Source organism: Hylaeus volcanicus, chromosome 5 (genome assembly GCF_026283585.1).
Source record: "Hylaeus volcanicus isolate JK05 chromosome 5, UHH_iyHylVolc1.0_haploid, whole genome shotgun sequence".
In the NCBI taxonomy this organism is placed as follows: Eukaryota; Metazoa; Arthropoda; class Insecta; order Hymenoptera; family Colletidae; genus Hylaeus; species Hylaeus volcanicus.
In genome coordinates, this window is record NC_071980.1 from 27,083,458 (window position 1) to 27,108,030 (window position 24,573).

Genomic DNA, 24,573 nt, shown 5'->3' on the forward strand with positions numbered 1-24,573 from the left:
CGGTGTACCGCAGGGGTGCGCAATTTAAACGGTGCCCAGGATCGGACCATTTTTACGGTGACAGTCGATAATGCATGAAACTTTAACATAGACGAAAATTTCGATCGAGGAAAGAAGGAAATAAGAAAATGAATCGAAAGCGATATTCGAATCACGTTGTACATTTCTGATGTATAAGGAGGTTACCAAAGAAGAAACAGATCGAGAAGGAAAGGATGCAATAGGTTTCGCGCGGAGAAAACTTGGCGATCGAAAGTTTACGAAGTCCGCGGAAGGAAGCGGGATCGCCGGCAGCGTTTCCGCCTGCTCGCGGAATCCTTTCACCGGACGAAACCATTTTAATTAAAATTCTCAAAGAGGCCCCGCCGTCGAATAGAACCGAAAGAAATGCCTGAAATTAGCTGGGAAGATAACTTAATCTTCGCTCGTCAATGCCTCCGCGGACGTCAGATTATTCGCACTGTATTTAGTATCAAACGTGGACGAAAGTTCGAGTTCAAGTTATCGAGAAACCGTTGGAAAGAGAATTTAGCTTTAGATCGGACTTGGTTCGACTCGGAGTCACCGATATTTTCGACGTCGGCAAAGTTTCATCTATACTTCACGAATCTACTTTTTTCGTTTAATTATACTGTTTGTCCCAACGAGTGCGTATCGAAGTAATTTTCAATGTAGATTTTCGCGAAACGCGACGCACGCTGAATAGAGACGAAAGAAACGGCTGAAATTAGCTGGAAAGCCAACTTAATCTTCGCTTCTCGCAGCTTTCACGAACGATCCCGGGCGTACGGCGGTTCGCACGATATTTAGTAATTACCGGCCAGGTCGAGAAACGCGAAGAGTACGCGACAAAAGGCGAGCAGCTCGCCGTCGCGGCGGCGGAAATTCATGCGGACTTAACCCGATTCGCCGTCAGCCCGTGAAAGCCAGCCTCCCGTCCGGAACCACGGCAATGCCCTTTTAATTAGAAACGGACAGACCAAGAAGCGAAGTGGTCGCGACGCCATGAATGTCTGAATTCACGCTAAAGACCGACGTCGCTCGGCTCGTCCGAATTGTAAAGGAACGGAGCGGCCCTTTCGCTCGAATATTCTGAACCGCTGCTCTTGTTTACCCGCCAAACACACCGAAAATTGGCCCTCGTCGCTGCTATACTATATCACCGTCTCGGGGCAAGTGTTTCAAACCGAATTCTCCATGTATCGCGGTAGGTCCGTTCACGACGACCAGACCAATGAGCTGTCGATAAACAATTTCAAATAATAGCGAAACTATACGATTCTTTTTGTGGCAAATAGAGATAATAACTCGATTATAATTTAAATCGCGCGCAGACCAGAGCAAGAGAATTTGCCCGGTTCTCGAACCAATTCCTCTCCGAGTAATCCCAGATTTCCAAAGAATCCGAGGGGTGGGAAAAAGAGAGGAAAAAATCAAGAACGACGACGAGCAAAGCGTAAGAGAGTCCGTAAGAAGAAGAAATGGGCTTGTCTGGTGGAATCTAGGTAGGAGAAATGGAAAAAAGCGGGCCGGTTCGATTTATATAAATTCATGGGCGATCTCTGAGCGCAGCGATGCGGATCTACGAAGGAAATCTCGTAATCCGACGGTGCTCATGATCCTTATCGTTTGTCTTTGCAGAGGCTTACGTGAATCTGGGCGCGGCGCTGGCCACGGTCGGACGCGGAACGGAGGCTGCTGCGGTTTTGCGGACAGGTGCATCCTTGGACGGGTCTGGTCTCAAGGACAAAAGGGCTCACGAGGCGGCGAGAGTGCAGGCCCTCCTTCAATTAGGCGCCCTCTACGCCGATCAGGGTAGATTACAAAGGGCCTTGTCCGCGTACAGAGAAGCTCTCCACGCCATGCCGGATCACTATCCACCTCAGGTCAGTTCACATTCCCGTTCGTTACTCCATTAACGCGATACAGCTGTCGGGAAGCGAGGAACGCTCGTGCGCCACTTAGACGCCGGCGCCGGCGGTCGCGCATCCGTGAATTCCCTTTGACGATCCATGCATCCTTGAACCGGTCCAACCAAGCGATTTACAATAGCATACCATCGCGCATATCGATGAGCTCTCTGTGTTTTGACGTAACTCCGGTCCCTCTCTTACACGTCGATTTTCGTTTCGTCAATTCAGAGACGAAATACCAATTCCAATCAGAAATATTGTCTTTGTCACTTCACGATCGTTGACATTGTCCGTTACTGTTGTCGCTGGTGCAATTTCACCGTGTATTCGATGAATTTGAATATTTCGTCTACCTAAATGCGCACATAGCCCTCGTTTGTAATGTTTATTTTCTACGGATCGTTGTTCGAAACCCTCGTTTCAATTCCTCTCAGAAAATCCTCACTTCTGTTCGCGTTGCCATTGAAATAGATTTAAATTCGTTTCTAGTTGCGATACGTTAATGCATCGCAAACAATTCACCCTGGCACGCGCACGTTGCATCGCGAAAGACTACAGAAACGAAAAACACGTGTCGATTGGATTACGCGTGATCGAATTCACGCGAGAGAATTCCGAGCGCACATTGACTTTAATAGCGTTAATTCGATTAAACGCGGAGCTAGCAGACAAATTGCACGATAACAAAACTCTTGTTTATCGGGACGAGCACCTGCGCTGCCGGAGCCATCAATCGCGTTCGCTAAATTTTCGAGAGTTCGACCGCGTTATACTTTATCGATCAGGGAGGGCCGAACAAGACAGTTTTTCGACGGTCGAGACTAATTCGCCGACAACCGGAAGGTTTTCGCGTAATTAACGTTTATCAGGCGGGCAAAACTCCACGTTGCCGATGAACAATGCAAAAAGTAGTTACCGGGAAAATGAGATTGTCGAACCGACGTTGTTTCCAGCTCGGGACGAGGCGCGCGTATGCGCGCCGTCCGCAAATATGATTTTCAGTCGCGTCGTAAACCAAAATTAAAAATTTTAAGCTCGTCGTAATCCTGCGCGATGACTCCCCCTACCCGTATCTTCCGTGCAATCTATCCACTCTTTTCCTCGCTGCGCGCTGAAAAATTCCGACGCGTTTAACTCTTTCAATTTTCATTTAATCTCCTGCAAATTTCCGCGCGAAAGATTCACCGAGTTTCCTCTCGCGACCCTCGCGAAACTTCTTTACTCCAACGCGAGCACGTTAATCCCTTCGAAAATGTGCATCGAGGGAACGTCTTCCAAGGAACATTCCACGACTAGAATACTCCGAAAGTAACACGAGTCTAATATTCTTCGACGGTCCGTGTTTCTTGCGCCAAACTTTCGTAAAAATCGAATCGGTGCGATCGGATAATGTTCCTTATCCGTTGCTTGCTTACTCCGACCAGAGTATTTTATTTATACCGAGTGGAAACGGATCGGGGAAACGGAACGATTGAAAGCATCGATACATCATAAAACGACAAGGAATTGATATCGATGGAACGAAGCAAAATATATCAGTCTCCTTAAAATAAATATTTGCTACCAGGTATCGTACTTCCGTATGCTCGGGATGCTATCTAAATTATCTATTGAATCTGCATTGACATGCGACCCGTTTCGATCCAACGTTGGGAAAGAAATTTGCAGAAATGTCCAGATATAAAGTGGAATGCGTATAGACAGTGGCTTACTATACAAAGTTGGCCATTTGGCGGAACAAAACTGAAAAAAATCATTTGGAAAAAAACTGAATAATCGACGGAATCCATCTCGAAGTGTTTAATCACGAAACGGAAAGATCGGTGAACAGACTGCGCGAAATTTCAAAAGTTTACAACATTTTCCGCTGGAAACGTAACCCAGCGAACTTCCCATAAACTGAAAAACGTTCTACCCAGAAGTGATTTTCGACCTTTCCGTCGGCATCGTCTACGACGGAACTCTTAATTGCTTTTCAAGATTATCCAAGCAACTAGCAATTCCGAGTTAGCCGCTCGATCATCGTCGATGACTGGACGTTGTTTCTTCCGGTGAAACGCGTGCTTCATCTAGCAGAGCTGAAACTATTCGGGAGATTCTGACTCGGCGAATCAGAAATCTTGAAAAATTCGACGGTTGCCTCCTCGCGAGTCGAGACTGGAAATTTATGAAAAATTCTCGAGAGTTCTCTAGCACAATCGCTAGCGGCAACTTTTCGGACGGCGACGGCGACGGCGACGACAACGGCTCGCGCAACGACCATGTCGTCGCGCTCGACTTCGACGGAGACGCGAGAAGTTTGCATTTTTACGAGATACACCCTTCCCCGGGTTCTCTCCCGTTTCCACCCTCCGGTGCCCCTAACTACCCCGCGGTGGCAACGTCGGCGCGTCGCTACGTGCTCCGCCCGTGGCTGCGTTTTGTTCGGTGCATCGTCGTGGAATTCCTGCGCGACAATTTATACGAAAAGTATTTTTCGCCCTTTCGTGGCTTCGGCCGCGGCAACCGACCCTGTGCCGTCGTGCAGTTTCACCCCGGATGAACGTGTGTGTGTGTAGCACACGCGAGAAACGTCGCGCGAACGCGCCAAGAAAACGGAATTCGGACCCACCAGCCGTTTCCGGCGCGGCGCGGGGCGTCCCGTTGAAAATCCACGGAAGCGTGTTCCCGATGTGTTTCGAGCTCGTTAGAGCGACGTGCTTGGAACGGAGGCATTCACAGTGGGGTCTGAACTCGTAAAGATAACTCACGTTGCCGCACACCGTGACGGCGAGGGTGTTTCTCCGTGACCGTGTGCTACTCGAATTTTGACGTCCGCCCAGAATCGATGGGGTCGTTCTTTGAAAAACCCTCTCGGATTTCTCCGTTTTTGTACTTCGCCGTGGTAATGGTTAAACAACGGACATTCCCGGAAGAGAGGAGACGTGCTCCCGTCGCGCATCCCGCGCCCCTGGACGCACCACCATCGACAAATCGGAACGGATACCGACCGCGATACCCTGGTTCGCTCGGACCACGAATCGCCGATGAATTTGAATGCAAATACGGGAAATCTCTGGTTAAATGGGATTAATAATTTATTACTGTCCGACCGTTTCGAATTTTAAGAAGCATCCCCCAGCCCCTGGGCCCTTTTTATTATTCACCGCACATTGCTTTTATCGTGTGCACGGTACATTACCCGCCGACCACTCCGCGTCCCCTCGTCGCGCCCCGTATCGCTATCCAACGTGCTCGTTACGTACCCTCCTCCTCTTCCCCCTCTATATTCGGTCATCTATGATTGGAGAATCCGAGGAAGTCGTACTGGCACGTTTCCACTGAAACTTTTCTCCGCGATCCCCCGGTCCGTCTAATTGATTAAACCCTTCTCACCCAAACGAAGGAATCCCGAAATATTTGACATCGAAACGAATCGAAATTCCTACGTTTCGGGTCCTCTAGACACCCGGGACACGGTCGTAACTACCGTCCTCCGAGTTCCACCGTTCGAGACGAACGTAGTTTTTCATACTTTGCATACAGTGCATACAACGCACTGGGTCCAGGAGAATTGTCGGGGTCCGATACAATAACCGTATATATGCGACGCGTATTATCCGCAGAATTTATTCATTCCGCCGTCTGATCAAGACCGGCCGTATCTACTGCGACCTGTACGCGTCGCATATAGGCCCCAGTAGATACGGCCGGTCCTGATCACACGTTCCCATAGACAAGTTCGAGAGACGCATTCGCGCTTCATACTGATTCGCGGAGGAGGGGTCGGTATAATTTCGTATAATTTCTCTGTGAAACGAGACGGCCGAGCATTATAACTAGTTACGGCAAGGGTCAAAGTTTCGGCCGACCGGCTGGGGGTATTAAAGTACGGAAAGGAGCAAAAAGAAGAGACAGAGACCGTCGGTGGCGGGAAAGCGTCCGGCACGACGAAAGCTCTCCGCGATGCTGTTCGCGTAAGCCACCGATATCACTCTGCCGGCCAATTTAAAGTTACGATTCGAAAGGCTATCTTGTCGGTCCGGCGACCGTGAATCCCGGCGCGAGCGACGTTATCGCCTTCGTTCTACGAATTCTGCGATTCGAATTCGGTCCGTTTCCACGTTTATTGTACACGCGTGTATTAGCTGCGATGCATCGCCGAATCAAAAACATCACACGGGACGAATCGTGGGAAAGTATTCGATTTGTCGTACAAAGATGTTTGAACATCTTAAACAATCATCTTGACACATTAAGCGCAGGCCACGCGATAATTTTTATATTTTATATATGTAATAATCTATAACCAAATAAAAGTGTATTTTTTTTATAATTATATACGGCAATACGAGTCTCGCGAAAGGTGGGTCAGACGGACCACCCAGAAATTTAAATTCGCGAGTCGAACGACCACTGTTTAACAAACGTACTTATCGAAAGCAGTCGACCCGTAAAGGCAACGAGACTTGTTAAGACCGAAGTAAACGAAAATTGCGAGCCTTGTCCCGGAGGCTTTTTTATCGCGTGTGACACGGCCCGTCGTTAGATACGTTAGCCACCCGGTATCACGTGCAAGGGAACATTAAATCCAGGCGTAATTTACGTTTCGTAAAGGTCCAGATAAAAACCTGATCCGGTTAGACGGGTCCGAGACACGCGTTACCTCAACGCTCGAACGACGGACCACGTTTGGAGGGTTTTCGTCCAGGTCTCCTTGACTGTATCATCGATGACGTAACGCGAAAAGTAAACGGCGATCGCGATTCGCGTTCTCGCACCTTCTCGAATCGGCCACCCCTTTCTGACGCGTACTCGTTCAACGCCGGCTGTTCCATAACTCATTACATTTCATAACGTATTCGTTCGTAGTTAGCACGCAGTCCGCGTGATTCATCGGTATTTAGTCGGTGTGGAGGATTTATCGTCTTATTCCCCCGCGTCACGGGGTGAGTTAAAATTATTACGCGAGAGTTGGACGTTCGCAACGCGCTTCGCCGAAACGAAAACGCGGCGAAGGGTTGGCTCGACCGTTGGAAAAGGGAAAAACCGTGACTCGAAAAGAACTCTCCGAGCCCGTTTAATGAACGTCAAAAATTTCGAGCACTCGTTGTTCCTCTGTAATTCAATGAACGAACCCGAGCCCGTGATTCAAACCGTCGCGCCCGCGCGCGCACACACCCCAACCGGGGATGGGGAGTAATTCCTCGCGAACGAGCGTAAATTGCTCTCGGAGCTGCCGTTTCGTGGCGGTTGGACGAACGGTCGAACGACTATAGAAAAAGCGAAACAAGACGCGCAGATGCGCGATTGATAAATAGATCGCGATTCGCTCGCAATTTTATTCCGACTGTCGAGCGAAGATGTAAAATGTGTAAGAGTTGGAGAGATTGAAAATCAAGTGACAGTTGTTAATATTTTGTAAGGTTGTTTCGTTACCACCCACCAATTTCACCGCCTCGCGGCATTTTTCACCGTACAATGGGACATGAATTTCGGCTGTTTGAGAATAAAAAGATTCTCAATCTTAAAACACGTGGATCGATAATCCGTACACGTCTTTAAAGATCCATCGAGTTGCACCCGGACACAGATCGCGATGAAGAGGCTGGCGAAGGAAATGCATCGTTAGATCGAACCAGAGTGTTTTTCAAAGTCGAAAAAGCGGGTCGTTCGTTGAGCAAACGTCAACAACAATCACGGATCACGATAATAGGAGAATGGAAAGGAGCAGGCTCCGCAGACGCGAGCTATCGACCGTGGTTTCTGGAATGCCGGAAAAGAGCCGCGCTGCGACGAACGCCTGCCTCGCTATCTATTATACGCTCGTGCACTCGTAATTACGCGCCTCGTTTCTCGGAGATCGCAAACAATTCGCGAACGTGCCGACTGTCTGCAGCTGCGCGAGACTTTCTTTCATCCAGCGACGGATATATCGCGAAACTAACGAAACTTGAGCTTCGGGATCACCGAAAGCTTTATTAATTCGTAGTTTACGTGAATAGCTTTTCGTTTTCCTAACTTGTTCTTTCTTAAATCACTATTCGTAAACTTAATCGCGTAAGCGCATCCGCCAAATGCGACGACCAAATGAAATCTTTTACCGCAACAGTCACAGGACGATCGCGTATTGAACAATTTTCAGTAATTCCTCTATCCTATTTCCTGCATTTAAATGTGTATAGTCTTGAACATTTTATATCGTGAACAGTAGACGAATAAATGTAGTTCCGTAATAATTACATTTACCTTTCCTAAAACATTTCAGGAACGGGAAGGACTGTCTGAAAGCGAGTAGCTTCGGTCTCTGGCAGATCAAAATCCGTCGCCACTTTCGCTCTAAACCAACACACTCTCTCGTCCTCGAATGCTAAATAATAAATGCCCCTGAAATATCGTCAACGTCATGATCGCTGTGAAGCACAGACTGACGGAGTCGCCAACAAGATTATATCTTTCCACTGGTTTACGTTCCACTTGGTTCAATTAGCTAAAAAGTTGCTCAGCTTCGAATAGAAAGAAAATTACAGTTCGTATAGTGGCGAATTTGTCACTTTTCTCCATTTATCCTCTAATTCTGCTTAACCTCCCATTCGTATCTAGCACACGATCCTGCTACTCTACCCATCGTTAATTCGTCGATGACGTAGCAGCGTGCGGGTTGGAATTCCTCGCGTACGTTGCGACAGTAGTTCCGAGGCAACGCGCACCCGAACAGTTACGGAATCCCAGGTTTCATTAGCATCCTCGTCGAGTCGACGACACCGCTCGACGATCGTTGAATATGGAAGACGGTGTTCGCGAGGAACAACCAATTTGCCACGAGTCGAGATCAGCCCGCTAGAACGATTAGGTTCCCGATTGATTTCGTCTATCATAGGAAGAATAGGTGGAAAATTTTCGCCAGCGAGTTTCCCTTCTCATTGTCGCGTCGATTAATATCTAAAAACTTGCCGACTTAGCGTTAATCCCACCGGTACAAATAAACCGCCGAACGTCTAAGAGAAAATTAATAACCGGAAAGTTTCGTCCCTGTTTCGTTTAGCCTCTACGCGCGATGCGTATCAACACGCCACGGCACGAAACGGTGCGTTGACACGCGTCGATTTCATTAATCAACCGACCCTCCGGTTCCTTTCTTCCTCCCTTATGATGGGGAATCGTTATCACTGTTCGTTTTCTGTTTGCGTTTCGGCCCTCCTATCCCTTGCGGGAAATTCGACAACGTTACGGAGAAACTCCGATCGAGTTTCGCGAAAGGGAAACGGGAATGACAAATAATTCGCGGATCGATCGTGTTTAAGGCGATTCTTTCCCAACTGTACTAGTCAAAACGAAACTCGAATACAGAATGTATTAATAACGATATATTTTCTGTAAGAAAATTCTTAAATTATTATTTAATTATGCTTTTTAATAAAAGAAAAAGTAGTAATCGAGCACGCGGCAACTTTGGGATTGGCGACCAAACTGACAAAACAGGTAGCATAGGTTGCGGTCTTATCAGAGGTCCTCCAGTAACTAATTTCCAAGCTTCTCGACTTTTAACAACGAACAGTTGGTCTACCGAAGTCGTGAGCAACGATCCTTCGTTGGCATCGACCGCTCCTCCTGCTCGAAAAATAGCACCGGTTTCCCGTTTTGTGTATCGTTTTAATAACAGAGGGCCGCTTTGTGCAGCGCTGTTTGAGTGGCTAATTAGGTGGTCGCAACCCTCCGGACCGATGCGCAATGCTGCTCGAGGTAATTTCGCGGCCCCTCTTACTTTCCATCTTCTCTATCCCACCCTTCTCCCTCGTCCCTTGATCTCTCCCCTCCCTCTGCGCGCACGTGTTGCACGTATATCCACGTACACCCTCCAATCTCCATTCCACTCGTCCTGCCGTACCTCATTTCGCAACTCTGGCTCGGACCTAACTTCCCACCCGAATTCCATTCCCGTCTCGTCCCGTCCCGTTTCGTAATTTCGCCAGGAACACGCTTCGACCTTCCCCTCTTCTGCTCCATCCTCTCCCATTACTTCGTAAATTCGTCGAGAGCTCGTCAAATCCTTCCGAGCTTCCTTCTTCTCTTCGAGACCCCAGCAGTCGATCCTCGGGAGAGCTTAAGGCCGCGAAATTCACTTTTTCCACTGTTCGCCGCCTTCTGGCGTCCGACTGGCGACTGAGCCGAGGGCGGGACGCGCGATGACAGGGGTCGGAAGGGAAACTTCCATGGTGTCGGAGTGGAAAATGTAAGGGAAGATCTCTCTTCTTGCTTCTTCTCTCTTTCATTTTTTTCCCCGCGACCACTTACGAGCGGTTGCCAAGGCTCTGAATGGTAAAACTGAACGTCACGGCTGGCGTCTTGAACGCTTCGAGGGTTACTCCGCTCCGGGGACAAGGCCAACGCTGGAAGCAGGGTGCGCGCTTGCGGCCGTGGCCGTAATAGAGTCGATAATGTCACAGATCGACGGGTTCCTTTTTCCTGCCGTTCGATAAAATTTTCAGGGCTCCCGTGATATCCGCGTCGGGACTCGGCGAAGGGCGGTAAACCGATCCATAGAAACTTTGAGCTGCGAAGGGGAAGATACGTCTTGCCGCGGGCTACGCGGGGCCGGTTTGAGAAATTATTAAAAATTCTTTTGGTCGCGGGACAAGTTTTATATAGGTACTTACGACCTCTTGTCGTTGACAAAGCTTTTATTTTAGTTTATTATTGGGATCAAAGTTCCCGATACGAGAGAACATTGGGCGACTCGAGGTACAGGGTAGGTTCAAGATTTTGAATGAAATTCATGCCCTCGGGACTTCGTTTTCAAGGCAATCAACGTTAGTACTTCAACCGGGATACGCGCAATAACCTCGACCCACGCGTCTGACTATGGGCGTCCTCGTTCTACTCGTTTCCGCGCGTAACGTGCAAGATCCTAAAATGAAGTCAGTCGAGAATACAGATGACATTTCCGTGCGTTTAACCTTCTCGAACTTGACATTCCTACAATAAAACAACAAAAACTCTATTCTCGAATCTTTAATACTTCGTAACTCCGACTTCCTAATTCCTTTTAATTTACAGCTTCGATTACAACTGAGTGCAACTTACGCGCTACCAGTTTCGCGAAATTGTAAGATATCGAAGGATTTTATGGGGTTGCCGCGGTTGATTAAATTGAAGCGGAACGACGAGCAATAGCGCGGAGAATCGAATCGAATCGAATCCGGTCGGTTTTTTGTGTTTCGTCGTCGTTGGGAGCGAAACGGTGACGTCGTTGTAATGAAAAAGTACTTTCGCGGCAAGTCGATCACCGACGGAAATAATGCCGACTGTTTCAGAAACTATAATCGCGATTTCTCCGTTTGAACGTAAACGCGAAGGCGTGCGGCGAATTTAATGGACGAACAGATCGTTTCTGGAATTCGTCGTTGCAACGCAAATGAATGTTCGCTCGATCAAACATTCACGGATTTCCAATCTGTCGGAAGCAGTCTCGAGCAACGATTTCATCGTTACGATACTCCTAGTTCTTCGAACGATATGATATATATAGATGATTGCGAAGAAAAGCGTGGTACACTCTCGTGTAAAGTTTCGTGTAAAGGCTTTAATTCATTTCGCTGAATGTCTCTAGCAGCCATGCTCGAGAACGATTGAACTACGTTCCAGCGAGCAGCGCGGGTCGATCGTGAAAACCGTAAGAGATTTCAAGAAACGTCGTGGTACATTACCGGTGGTCGGTGGGTCCCTAATGCCTTCGCGAAGTCGGCTAAAAACCACCGAGAAGCTTTTAAATTACGAGCCAACGGCCTTGCTCCACTCCCGTCGGCGTCGTCCGCCTCGAACTACGATCCGCCTAACCCAACCAGCCTCGACGGCTGCGGGTTTTTTTGTGTGCAATTTTAATTTTAACGCGAGCCATTCCCCGGTAGCTCGCTCGCCGCCGTACCCGGCGCACTTTAATCTTCCAGAGGTACGTCCATTGTACGTCCCTGCGCCCCTCTTCTCCGTGCTTTCTTCCGATCACTCGTTATGTGTACGGTGTACAAAAGAGTACGAGCTTGATTATTACTTTTAAAGGATTAGTAAATATAATATCAACGAGCAGCCGTTGCGTGGACCGAATGTTTTTTCATCTAGTAATTCTGTTTACTCTATTACGTAAATTTACGCAAATTCTGTACAAACTATTTTATTCGACCGGACCGTATTTTTAACTAGATCCTGCAATTTTAATTGTAACGCGAGCCATTTCCCGGCTACTCGCTTTCTGGTTGCACCGAGCGCACTTTAATCTTCCGAGAGGAACGTTCGTTGTACGTACCTATGTCCCTCTTTCCGTTCCTCCTTCTGTCCTCCTTCGTTTCGTTACAGTTTTCCCCCGCCGACCAAAATTTTGCGGCGTGTCGGCCTCTGCGCGGACCCGCGGAAAAAAACGTCACGGCGAGGGAGAAAAAGAGTAACGGCGGAGTTACACGGACGCCGGTACTCGCTCGAATTAAGCACTTTTGCTTTTGCATCGCGGCCTTTGTCGCGCAGTGTCGTCGTCGTCGTCATCGTTCGTTCGAGGTTTGCTGAAACCAGGCCGTTTGTCCTTTCCCGTGTCGTCGCAAACGAGGAAAGGAGCCTTTTCAAAGCGAGCGCAATTCAAAGGCTGCGTCGAAGCTTCGTTAATGCCAACGGTCTCTTAGTCTCGTTCTGATTACTCCCCTCCCGTCGCCGTTTCCTGCCCGACCCCGTGCCACGTCGGCTTTCGGACCATTCGCGAATCGCTCGCGAGTATCTCGAGAAACGCGAGAAGCAGCGGATGCTTTTTAAATAACGAAATCCTACGAGAATCAGAGTCGCGTACGGATGAAGGCGCGTAACGCTTTGACGAAAGGCTACGCGACCATCGGACGTTACGCGTATACCAGTCGAGACAAATATAAATATCGAGCTTGAGCGGTTGCGCGACATTGCAGAACGTATGGCTGAAACAGTTTCGAAACGCGTACGTGAAAACAAACGTCCCTGAAAAGTTAAACTCTCGCCAGTCAGACTTTCTTTACGGCGATGTGTCCGCTGGATTTATCGATTCCGCCGTCTGATTAAGACCGGCCGTATCTACTGCGACTCTAATTCGACCAGCAGCCGGTCCCAGGCGGCGAAAAACTTACAATCTGGCCACCGCTCGCCTCCGTGAAACTCGATTCTTACCTATCGGCGACGAAAAATCCCCAAAGTTTGCGCCATGTGCTGTCGTCGAAAGTCCGCGGCAGCCGGCACAAAAAAAAAAAAAAAGAAGCACAAAGGTAGCAAGGCAGGGGTGTTGTCGAGCGGAGCCGTGTCAACGTGGATTAGTTCGGCCGTTGGAACGACGTAAAAATAATCGCCCCGTTCGCGTAGGATATTTTCCGTGCCCCATAAAACTATAATTTCGTTCTGGTTCCCGCTCTCTTTCCCTCTTCGAGCTGAAAACAATTCTGGGCGATTCAATTTCCTTTTCGCGCAATTGAAACGACGAGAGAAAGATAAAAATCATCCCCGGGAGCCATGGGAGGGAATTTAATTTCACGGGAACGATGTTCAAAGTATCGCGATACTTAGGTATGCGACGTGGTCAGGTGTTCCGCTCGAATCGAATAGGATCCCTCGAGACGGGAAACAAAATCATCGGTATCGCGGTCTTCAGGTTTCTACCGAGTATTTACACGAATATTACAATTATATAATAAATGCTCGCCAATGTAAATTAACCAAGTGTCGCTAAAACGTACGCGTGTTTGGTAACGAAGCTTTTTACGAACAAATTTTATTCCATATTTCCGATTCATATTTCTTCGAGAAACCACTCCGTTTCCGACCGTACCACTCGTACTCGCGTTTGAAAATGAAAACACGAAAGTTCGCGACCCATGGTAATCAAATGGAAGAAGAAATTAAAAAGAGAACGCCGCGAGAAGTATTCCTGACCGCAACGAATTCCAACAAAATTATACTCTACCGGGACATCTACCGAACCATGCATTTTTCCCATTTGGATCCTCATGGTCACCCCCTCGGAATCCAAGCAAGAGCCTCTCGAAAAAAAACTGGGATTCGTTATTGATTTCTCGTCAAGCCGGAACCGGTCGAACGAGCAGAGAAACCATTGAACGCTATGTCGAGGCGGAACGCACTGGGTCCAGGAGAATTGTCGGGGTCCGAGCCTGGCGAAAATGGACGCACAAGGGATGACGGCGGTGAAGGGACAGAGGTTACCCCGGACTCCGAGGAATTTAGTTCCCGAAACGAGGGTCTAATCGCTGCCGCGATATCACTCGAGGCTTTACGACCCCGTTCGCGTGCGCGCACACACGTACATACGTAGAGAGTACAGACTGTTCCACAAGTAGTCACCGCGAACCGATAATAAAGAACAAATTGAAAAGTGATAGAGATACTGGAATATACATACAATAACCGTATATATGCGACGTTATCCGCGGCGGGCATTATATTATCCGCTGAATTTATCTATTCCGCCGTCTGACCAAGACCGGCCGTATCTACTGCGACCTGTACGCGCTGCATTTAGGCCCCAGGTAGATACGGCCGGTCTTGGTCAGACGGCGGAATAAAATCCAGCGAATACATCGCCGCAAGGAAAGTCTGACTGGCGAGCGTTTAACTTTTCAGGACGGTTATTAATGAAAGCTACAGAATTATAACCGTGACTAAAGTACATTATAATCGAAGCACGTGTTCCATCCACGTCATGGCAGATCTCGCGAGCCAATTGCGAACTCGTAAACATTTGGGCACGTAATAAGCGACGAAACGTTGAAATCGGGTGGTTACTTTTGGAACGCCCTAGACACGTGTGCGCACAGTTACCAGAGAACGTTTCGCGGGCCACAGAAGGAGAGGACCACGCGTCGTTTGCACAGAAACGGAGAGGTCACGCGCACAAACGTCTGGAGACAGTGTGTGTGCGCGCGAGGGTAAAACATCACCGGCAAGATTACACCAGAGTTTCGCCAGTTTCCGATGTTTTATCGCGATGACCCCCGGGTCTACCTCGCCTCGCTTCGTTTCGACGGAGGGCGCAGAGGCTGGCCGGCGGCCGCTAGCGTGGAAAATCGGACGAAACTTCGGAATAATACGCTAAGGATGCTCTCTTCGTCCCTCTCGAGCAGACTGAAGAAGAAGACGGTTATCGGGGGTCCGTGATTCTCGTCCGGGGACGCGTTCCACTCTTGGAATCTCATACCCGTCGAGTTGACGACTTCCAGACGAAATGGAAGTTTCTATCGCTCGAGTACGTACACTTTGGCGAACGAACGCCCGCGAATCTCTTTCTCGCGAACACGTTGGGTTAACCCTGTACGCTGATATCGAATCGGACTCCTAGCCTATTCTGCGATTCTCCTTCGTTTGCAAGTATTCCATTTCAAAAAGTGAATCCACAGAGTTTCATAAAGATAGACGCGTAACACTTTTCGCGAACTGCTATGCCAGCGTCGACAGAAGGCGTTCGAGCGTAAGTCTCGTCCTTTCGGACAAGATTGAAAAATTTACGCGCCAACGATTTCGATACCACCGTGTAAAGCGTCGATCGATTAACGTCTAGCAATTCCTTCGTCTTCCACGAGATCCTCCGCTCTCGGCGAACCAGCTGGAAAACCGCGCCAGGTTACAATTCCTCGCGCGCGTTCCAACCGTGGATGATTTACGAGCAGAGCTGATAATTACTTTGGTTGCGTTAATTTTCGAGCCTGATTAAAACGTCGGACCGAATCGGATAACGGCGGATAAACGGGTCGGAAAAAATTGTCTGCCCGCCGCAGATAACCCGTGAACTTATGCATTCAACGACTAATCTAGATTCCCTTCTGAAATTTTCCAACGGGTCTCGCGTCGCGGTGGCTGCGATTCAACTCTCGATGCAAACGAGACGTCGAGCGTTTTTCGAAAACAGCCGCGGTGCTATTTTATTTATTCGCCGCGAAATTGGTAACCCGGCATAATTTTTAACACAACGCGAAAACGCAGCTTTCCCGTGGTTGACCTCGCGGTCTACAAAATTTCAGAATATTTATTTTATTTTTACCTACGAGGCTCTTTCGTAATCCAATTTAACTGGAAAAACCAACGAGAATTTGCAATTTAGCAAACATGTAATCTGGGTGCGAGCAACTAATATCGAATACACGAGTAAACGTTTAAAAATAATTCGACGATTTAACGAATCACGGAGCGTTAGTTTAACAAAGATGTCAGGAAAAAGTTCTCTTCCTCGGGATGGTAGTTTTAACTGCTGCCCGACTCGTTGTTTATCTTTCCATCCGCTAGCTTTATTACGCAAAACTAGATGCAATAAACATTCTATTGACCCAGGTCCGTTATCTTTGCTTTTTTTCCCACTACTTCTCGCGGCCCGTAAATACTTGCACTTTGCGTTATTAGTTATCGAGTTTATCTCCCTGAATCCTTTGTTTCCTTTCTTCGCGGATGCGTTTTACCCACGTATCGCCGACGAAGCGATATGTTGCGAGCAGAGAAATACTAACTCAACGCGTGCCCTTTACTACATAAACGATATACGTTAAATAAAGCAAAGCAATTTTGAAATAAACTTTGTCCGTGAGTGGTTACCGAGACAGCAACGCTACGTAACTCGATTACCGCTCGCGATGTACTCGGTGCTTATCCGTTTCGCTTAGTTAGACAGTTGATTAACAAATTTAATCCAGTTACAGAGTCACGATCGATCGTCGCGATTGTTTAGCGGCAAACCTTAGCGACGCGTGTGCGTAACGCGACTTACATATATGGTTTGAGCATCTTCGAAAATTACCATGTGTGGATTCAACATTTTCACTTCTCTGCCAATAATATTCGAAGAAAAAAAGGGTTACGCAAAAATGGGAGGCATCTTCTCCACCATTGCACGAGTCGAATCGATTCAACGCCGCCGGGAACCGTAAATTTCGAATCATCCTCCCGAAGTTGAATCAGTCGAACAATTTTCGAGCGCTGTTTGCGCGCCAAACCGTCGGACCGCAGCGTATTTATCTAATGCAAATTTAATACGGGCCAGGCCAGTGGCGAATTCGAAATAATTTTCGAAAGTTTCGTCCAGTTGCCGGAGTTTGATCAATTTTCCCTTTCTCGCGGATATTGTTTATTCTAGTCGGGCGTGCGCGACCGCGTGCGCACTCACGGCTAACGCGAATTTAATGCAACTCCGCTGCGGAATTAATTCGAGAATTACCATACACGCCCGCAAGCCATCGCTGGCGCTTCGTCGAGTTTTTACGTGCCGCGAAACACCTCGAAATACCAGCCGAATCCCACGTATCGTACACAGGGTGTTTATATAAAAATTGTCGACGTCAGTTATTAATATCGAACCCGGTACGCCGAACTAAATCCCGAATCGATAGACACAGACTCGGAAAAGCGACGGTTCGTAATTCTCGCACGCCGTGGTAATCGTCGATCGCGCCATATTTTTCAATGGCTTCCTCCGGCCGTGTCTCCATAATCCTGCTCAACGATCGCGAAGTTTCCTGGTCGAGCCGATTCATTACCGAGAAGTGTCGTTAACCGGACGTGCTGGTGTTCTCGGGCTGGCGTGGAGAACGGGGCTGTAATAATTGTGCAATTAACCGGACCGCAGTTTCCGTCGAGTTTTGCCAAATGGCCGCGGCGAACCAGAACTCGCGACGAAGAAGAGTGCTCTTGCGTCGGATTAAAGCTCGAAGCGAGAAGAACCGAGCGACGCGTCACCGTTGCGTCAAAGCATTAAGCGACGAGCGCGTTCGGGCGCCGATTAAATCTGTGCCCGACGAAATAAAAAGTCACGCAAAAAAAAAAGAGGGGCAAAAAATTGAGGGGGAAAAAGAATTATTTCATTTGCCACTCGACCGACCGCGTGCATGCGTCGTTACCTGCATACGTGTCGGGAATATATCTTAATCCGTCGATGCCCCGACCTGAATATATATGCGAGCCACCGTTTCCGTTATAAAACGCGACGCCATGGGCCGTTGTATTTTCGCGGAACAACGCCGACGTCGTATCTCGTATATCGGGATGGAAAAGAATCGATTGTATTTTACATTTTCCGAAAGAGTACCTATGCATGGGTATCTCGGTCAAATATTCAAGCGAAAGCTCGAAAATTGCTCGAATTGTACAGGATGTCGTCGAATTTTGAAAAACATGCCGTCGTAAATGATAGATATATGTATGTAGAGTAAAAATATAAATCAAAGGTGATACCGGAAAGCCAGATTTCGAAAACAGGAAACGGGAACCAGCAATTTAATCTAATTATCCGAGCGATTAGCCCTCGTTGCCTATCGCGCATGCCCAACTCTCCTTTCAACCTTCGAGCACAGTCAGTCATCTAATTCGCCCGCTCGACTTACCGCCCTAATTGTTTGTCCTCTGTTTTCGCGACTCGGTATGCACAGGGCGGCGACGACAATGACGACAATGACGACGTGACGTCCGCCGCCAAAGCTGTTCGCACCCCTCTGCATTTCGACGACAATTGCCAGGATACAGGACGCGCCGCCCACGGAACCTTTCAACGTAATTATCCTCCAATTAACCGAATCACCGGCTCCGCGAACCAAACTTCTCTGCTGACCGAGCATCGACTGTCGATAAGACCCAATAATTCACGGATCGCTTCGCGAATATTCCCGCGAAACCGGTAACGACCGACTCCATCCCGAGAAACTGGGCCATTCTCGTGCCAGAGATGACCGAAGTACTCGTCTGGATATAAATTTTGAATACCTAATCTAAAGATAATCATGTTTCCAATGCGATGGGGAAACGAGTTTTTTTCTAAATTATTTCGTTTCTCCACGGTCTTGATTTTCCACTCCGCGCGCGTAAAAATGGGCAATCGACTCGAAAGAGATTACCGGCGACGATATTTGTTTATCGTAAGTGCGGCGATACGCCGCGAAAAGGTTTGACGGTTAATCGATCGTGAATTTCTGCCGCAACGTAATCTATTCTCTGAACTTTTCAAGTTACCGAGTATCTCTTCTCTTCTCGAAGTTTAAAACTTACAGCATCTTCCCGAGCAACGATCGCTGTTACGTTACTTCGGGTAAGTAAGAGTAAAAAAGACGCGAAGAAAATCCGTAGCTAAATTCCTTCCATTCGGTGTACCAAAATCTACGCCGAAAGTAAAGTCTGGCGATGAAAGTTACGTGCTACACAATAAGCGCCATTTTTGCTCGCACGATTAATTATTCGTTGACTGTAGTAATAAGGAAACTCGACGAAACGTTGATTAGACGGATTCGAGAATTTAAAGTAAAATGTTTTGTTAATTTCTCGACGACCCGCTCGCGCGCTTGCTGCTAAATGAGATTCCGAGCTTGATTAACTATTCATCCGAACGAAGTGGCGTCGCGACGTTCCTTTTCGTTCGATATCGCGAAGTTAGATAACGAAAAAGAAAAAAGATCGAAAAGAAGGAAAAACCGGGCTCGTCCGGGGGCCCGAGATAAACTGCAGCTTGACAGCCGCGCCAGATCCGACTGGGTTCTGAATTCCTTGTTAGGCCAGCACGGAGTCGTCGTATTTTTCTGTAAGCACGTTACCAGCCTAATTTTTCACGGAGGAACGACCTACTCGACGAACAATGGACGTCGAACGACGCCACGAATTTTCGACGAGACGTTTTACCGAACGCGGGTACCGTCGGTCCAGAAAAAGGAAGAATTAGCGTGCAGCTTTGAGCACGGTGTGTTATCGAACAAAATTCTTCCCTTACCCGATCGAATCAGGGATAGATCTGTAGTCGGATCCAAACGCGAACCAAATCGCTCTTCGAGGCGATTTCGCGGGAACAATGGCGATCGAGGGCGCTGGATGACGGCAAACATGTAAAAGTCATGCATCTCGTGGACTCGGAGCGCTCGGTATTCCGGTGGCTGAAAGCGACGGCGGCTGGTAATACTCTTGAAAAGTAGTCCAAGTGAATAATGACTCCGAACAATGGAGTTTCGAGACCTCTCGCGCACGCGGGAGAGACCAAGGGGAAGCTTAAACTTTCCCGAAGCGCATTCTTTCGTCCCGTATTTACTTTTCTGGAGCGCATTAGCGCGCAATGCCGAGTTTTAGCGGTTTCGGACAAGCGTCTTTAAATTTATCAAAGGTTGTCGCGTTACGAAGCCCGACAAATTTAATACGCCATTGATACGAGGTTCGAAAGCGGTTCGGCCGTCGAAGCACGTTAAAACATATGGACGGAAAGGGACACGACGAAAGGAACATAATATCCATGGAAACTGGTTCAAGAGAATAATGACACGAAACAATGCGAGTAGGCGCTCCACTTTACGCGATGCCGTATTCTTTGTCGACGCGGCTACTTTCGTCGAGTCGCGAAATTGCTTTCACCTTTCGAGTGCAACTGCTACCAGCTCGGCTCTCATGCGTGATAGAGGTCTCTAAGACTGTGTTACATTTTAGGAGACCTTCGAAATTCTGGACTAAGAATGAAATCGTTTAGATGCGTCATTTTAATAGAATGTAAGTATCGATAGAATCCCGCTTACCAGAGTTCGACAATCGGTCGGTGGATCCTTTTACGCGGCTGCGACACTGCCAGTTATTGCTCTCGCCTTGAGACAGTTGACGCCAGCGCGATCGACCGTAGCTGGAGTTGATAATTCTTGCTCCTGTGGCACGTATATTCAGCAATTAATCATTCGGAATCAAAGTCTCAAACGCAATTTCATCGGTCTTGATATTCACTTCTATGTCGGTGGGCTCGTCGAAGGATAAATCATCGAGAAGTGCGTAGCCCCGTGCCGACCGCTCCAATTCTTATGGATCTTCCAATTCACTCGCAAGCTGATACAGATTACTCCATCCCGATCGGGTACCGAAAGTATTTCCCTGAAAACGGCGCGAGATCAGTCGGAATCACAGGGCAATCGGGTCCGACTAGTCGGTTGGATATTCGAGCTCGTTCGTTCCCGACGCTTCCCCGCCATTTGTCTTCTCCACCCACGAAAGATTCCAACAGCTTTCCCTTTCCAACTTATTCCCCTCCCGTGGTTCGACCTCTCGTTCTTTCTTTCCAGTAGTTCGCCTCTTCCGGACTGCACACCCGGCACGAACAAAATCATAAAAGTTTTAGCCTACAACTCGGAGACGCGAGACCAAACCTCGCGCGCTCCTTAGAGAGAAGCTTTTCGGTGTTAGTCGTTTCGTAACGCCAGTGGTGCGCAAAGTCCCATCCTTTCAGTTTACTCCACTCCCGAAACAAAGTTAATAATGCAGGAAATGACGAGGTTAAGATAAGTCCAATCAATAGATATTAAAATATTGGCAAATTTCTCACGATTACTTTTTCTCAACTTTTCATGTTCGGAAGTATTACTTTCTCGAACCAGTAAGTAAATAGTTTGCGATTTCAGTCACCAACCAATTACGTCTCTTTCGAGTAGGTTCGTGTGCGGGCGGCCCAAGGCGACGCATGTTCCAGTTTTGTTTCTCGGCGAAAGAGGTTGCGCGTCTCTGCGTTAACGCTCAGAGACGTTTGCGTTTCCATCTTATTCGCGTCTATAGGTTACCCCCGTGTGCTCCTAACCACCCTCGACGTTCGTATGTGTCTGGCCTCGTGTGGCCACGTCCACGTGGTGGCGTGGGTGTGAGTTCGTAAGGAGCAGCCGAGTTTCGGCGGCCATTAGCAGCAGCCGTCGGTCCTGAAAATCAGAAAACTTCCGAAACTGATCCCCGCCTCTTCCGAGCCAATTACTTCCTCCTTGCGGATTTATCGTACGCGGCCGGATATTAATTGTAGACCCGACGTCGCTCCTCCGAAGGAGACACGGATACTTTTCCGTCGATCGCCGTCTAACTTGAACGAATACGCAATGTTGAGAAATGTTCCGTTCGAATCGGTGCGAAAACGAAGCGGACGAAGAAAGGATCGAATTGAAGGGACGACGAACCGCGAGAAATATGACGATCGACCCTGTTTTACAGAGCGTTTACAATCTGCTGGGGGAAACTCTGTCGAGGCTGCAACAGTACGCGGAAGCGGAAAGGTGGTTCCAGGCGAGTTTGGCCAGCCAGCCTGACCACGTGCCGGCCCACATCACTTATGGGAAACTTTTGGCCCGAAACGTAAGTAGTTGCCGGCTTTAGATCGGTTCTCTTTCATCAGGGCGAGGATCCAGTTTCCAAGTTTACCGCGACCCGACCGATATCGTTCGACGAAATTTCGTGGCTGCGATACCGCAAGAGGAGGAGCCTAAGGAGGAGGGAAAAATGGAACGCCGCAGGGGAATCTCTCGAGTTCACGTGCCAAAGAACACGGGAACTCGTCCGGAAGAGTGTTTTACGCTATTCCGCGAACCGCCCCATTCCCTCGAATCAACGTTTTATTCCTTTCGTCTTCGAAGAATTCGGAATATCGGGAAACTTCTTCGGTGATCTAACGAGGAATCTTGAACGAAATTTTGCTAGCCAAGAGAGATCGTTTTGTCTCGACGTGTGCGTTCCCCCTTGCAGGAAATATCGCGTCTTTATGAATCGAGAGTAATCAAACGTCCGAGTCTATACGAGACGCGATAACATCGACCGATAACTCGGATTCCGGGCTTTCCGCGAGTCCGGCCACGTACCGACCCACATCACTTAGCAAACCTTCGACTCGGCACGTAAGTAGTTAGTACTATTTCGGCGCGACGCGAATCGAAGTCGATAGGCCGGGAATCGGATGACCTGAATCGCTGCGAGGGAATCGACGCCGACGACGGGAAACAGCGCGGAGTTAAGCTGATTCTGCTCGATCCGCTGACCGTGCCGATGCCGTGTTCCCGACCGGCCAATCGACAACCGGAAACCGGTATTTCTCCCGAAAACATATCTAACGCGACCGACGATTACGCTCACCGAGCCGAGAGTGATTCGGGACGCGCGATGTGTTGCCCCGTACGTGTCCCGTTTCGCCAAACGTGCCGGCGCGGGCGTCCACCTTTACCTTTCGCGAATGCCAATATTTTTCGTCCAATTAGCGCTAGAAACGCGCAACGTTACATTCGAATGATAGACAACGAATAAACCGAATAACACGACGTACAGCGATAAAGTTGTTTCAGTTTGTGCTATTTTTTGAAGTCATTAAAATTGCTTTATATGCAAGTTTTATATATCATTTTGTAGCTTTTGAAAAGCTCTTTCGTATTTATTTATTAGATACATTAATTGATTGATCGTTTAATTTATTAAAGATACCGAATATAATATTTTCTTTGCTCCTTCGGTATCTTTAAACTCTTGTTTCCAGTAATGACGTAAGAGTACACGAATCTCGAAATTTTCCATGATTTTACTGAAACGAAAATAAATTAAAATCGTACGTTGCAGTCGGCAAAATTCGACAAAAATGTTCCCATAGTACTGTTGCTGCTTTTCAAGTAAGTTGCACAGAATCGGAAATACTACTCTCGCGAAACACCGTCCGAAATATCGCTCTTAATTTGATCGACTATGTTTCGCAAGAGTGGCGCTTTTTACATTGAACAACAGGAAGTCCTTGCGCGCCGGATGAGCGCCTAAATTACGATGCGCATCACGCGCGGGACGGAAGGGTCAATGAAAAGTCGATACCGGTAAACGATGCCCAGCGTAATTGAACGTTTGACCAATAAATGTCATCGGTGTTCCGTCGCAAATGAATTTTCATTCGTTTGTACTTTTAGCGAATGGCGACGAACAGTATTGAAATTTCATTTCAATTTTCATTTTTCGCCTCTGCTCTTTTTTTGCTACCTTTGATTGGAAAATCGTGGATCGATAGGCGAAGTGCTCGGTGTTATGAAAGCCTAAATTTACGCGACAATCGAGTTCTTGTAATTTAGATCGAGAAGTTTATTTTTGGTACGTAAGAGATTTTTATATGGAGAACGTCCATAATTGGTCGCGTTAGCTTATATCGCGTACGGGATTGATTAGTTACAGGAACGGTCCTGCCATAGCACTTGTGAAACCAGAGTCAGCCAGCAAACCATTACGGTACCGCATGGTCGGTCGTTGCCAGTAGAGATATCGAGTTCCTCGTGTACCCACGGGTATCAATCGATGCGATGTCTAAGGTTCAATTTCGATCTCGCGTACAGCTCCAACGCGTTCGACCAAATATATAATTCGCCAAAAAGTCACGATAATATATCGATAGCGAGTAGTCGCGAAAAATGATCGACATTTTGACATCTCTCATTATGTACGAGCGTAAATCTTGAAATCTGTATTCCTAAATTTTACACAAGTAGGCCATAGGGTCTGTTCGATAAATTATTGTAGTAAAGAAGCGTACCGTTCGAATACATCCTTGAAATCTCCGTCCGCGTTGGATTCGATAATCATCGCGCTACATCTCCAACGATCGAATATCCGATTATTCAAGCCTCGTTTGTGGTTTCTTCCGCAGTCGAGCCGCGTGCTGGAGGCCGAGAGATGGTTCCTGAGAGCCCGCAGGCTGGCGCCGGATGACTCGAGCGTCCACCATCATTACGGTAGGTCTAACCGCCAGCTTCTCTAATTACGAATCCAACCTAGACACGGCCAACGGGAATCGCGAAGAAAGAATTGTTCGATTCATCGAACGATGAGCATGAAAATCGAATTCAGATAGACGTCCCTTTCTCTCTTTTTCTCTCTCCATTCCCTACCTATAGCTACCCTCGGGACG

The 24,573-nt window shown here is 47.9% G+C and overlaps 1 protein-coding gene across 3 annotated transcripts in view; it reads left to right on the forward strand.

The window, feature by feature from the left end:
• The window catches only part of LOC128876337 (protein O-mannosyl-transferase TMTC2), a 158,350-nt gene that overhangs the window by 132,357 nt on the left and 1,420 nt on the right, over positions 1-24,573 (forward strand). For 2 of the 3 annotated variants that reach the window (XM_054122604.1, XM_054122605.1), the window contains exons 7-9: positions 1,642-1,886; positions 21,864-22,004; positions 24,313-24,397. In XM_054122604.1, coding sequence (XP_053978579.1) covers positions 1,642-1,886; positions 21,864-22,004; positions 24,313-24,397 — 471 coding nt within the window. The remainder of the gene's footprint in view (positions 1-1,641; positions 1,887-21,863; positions 22,005-24,312; positions 24,398-24,573) is intronic. The other variant, XM_054122606.1, reaches the window with a different exon arrangement.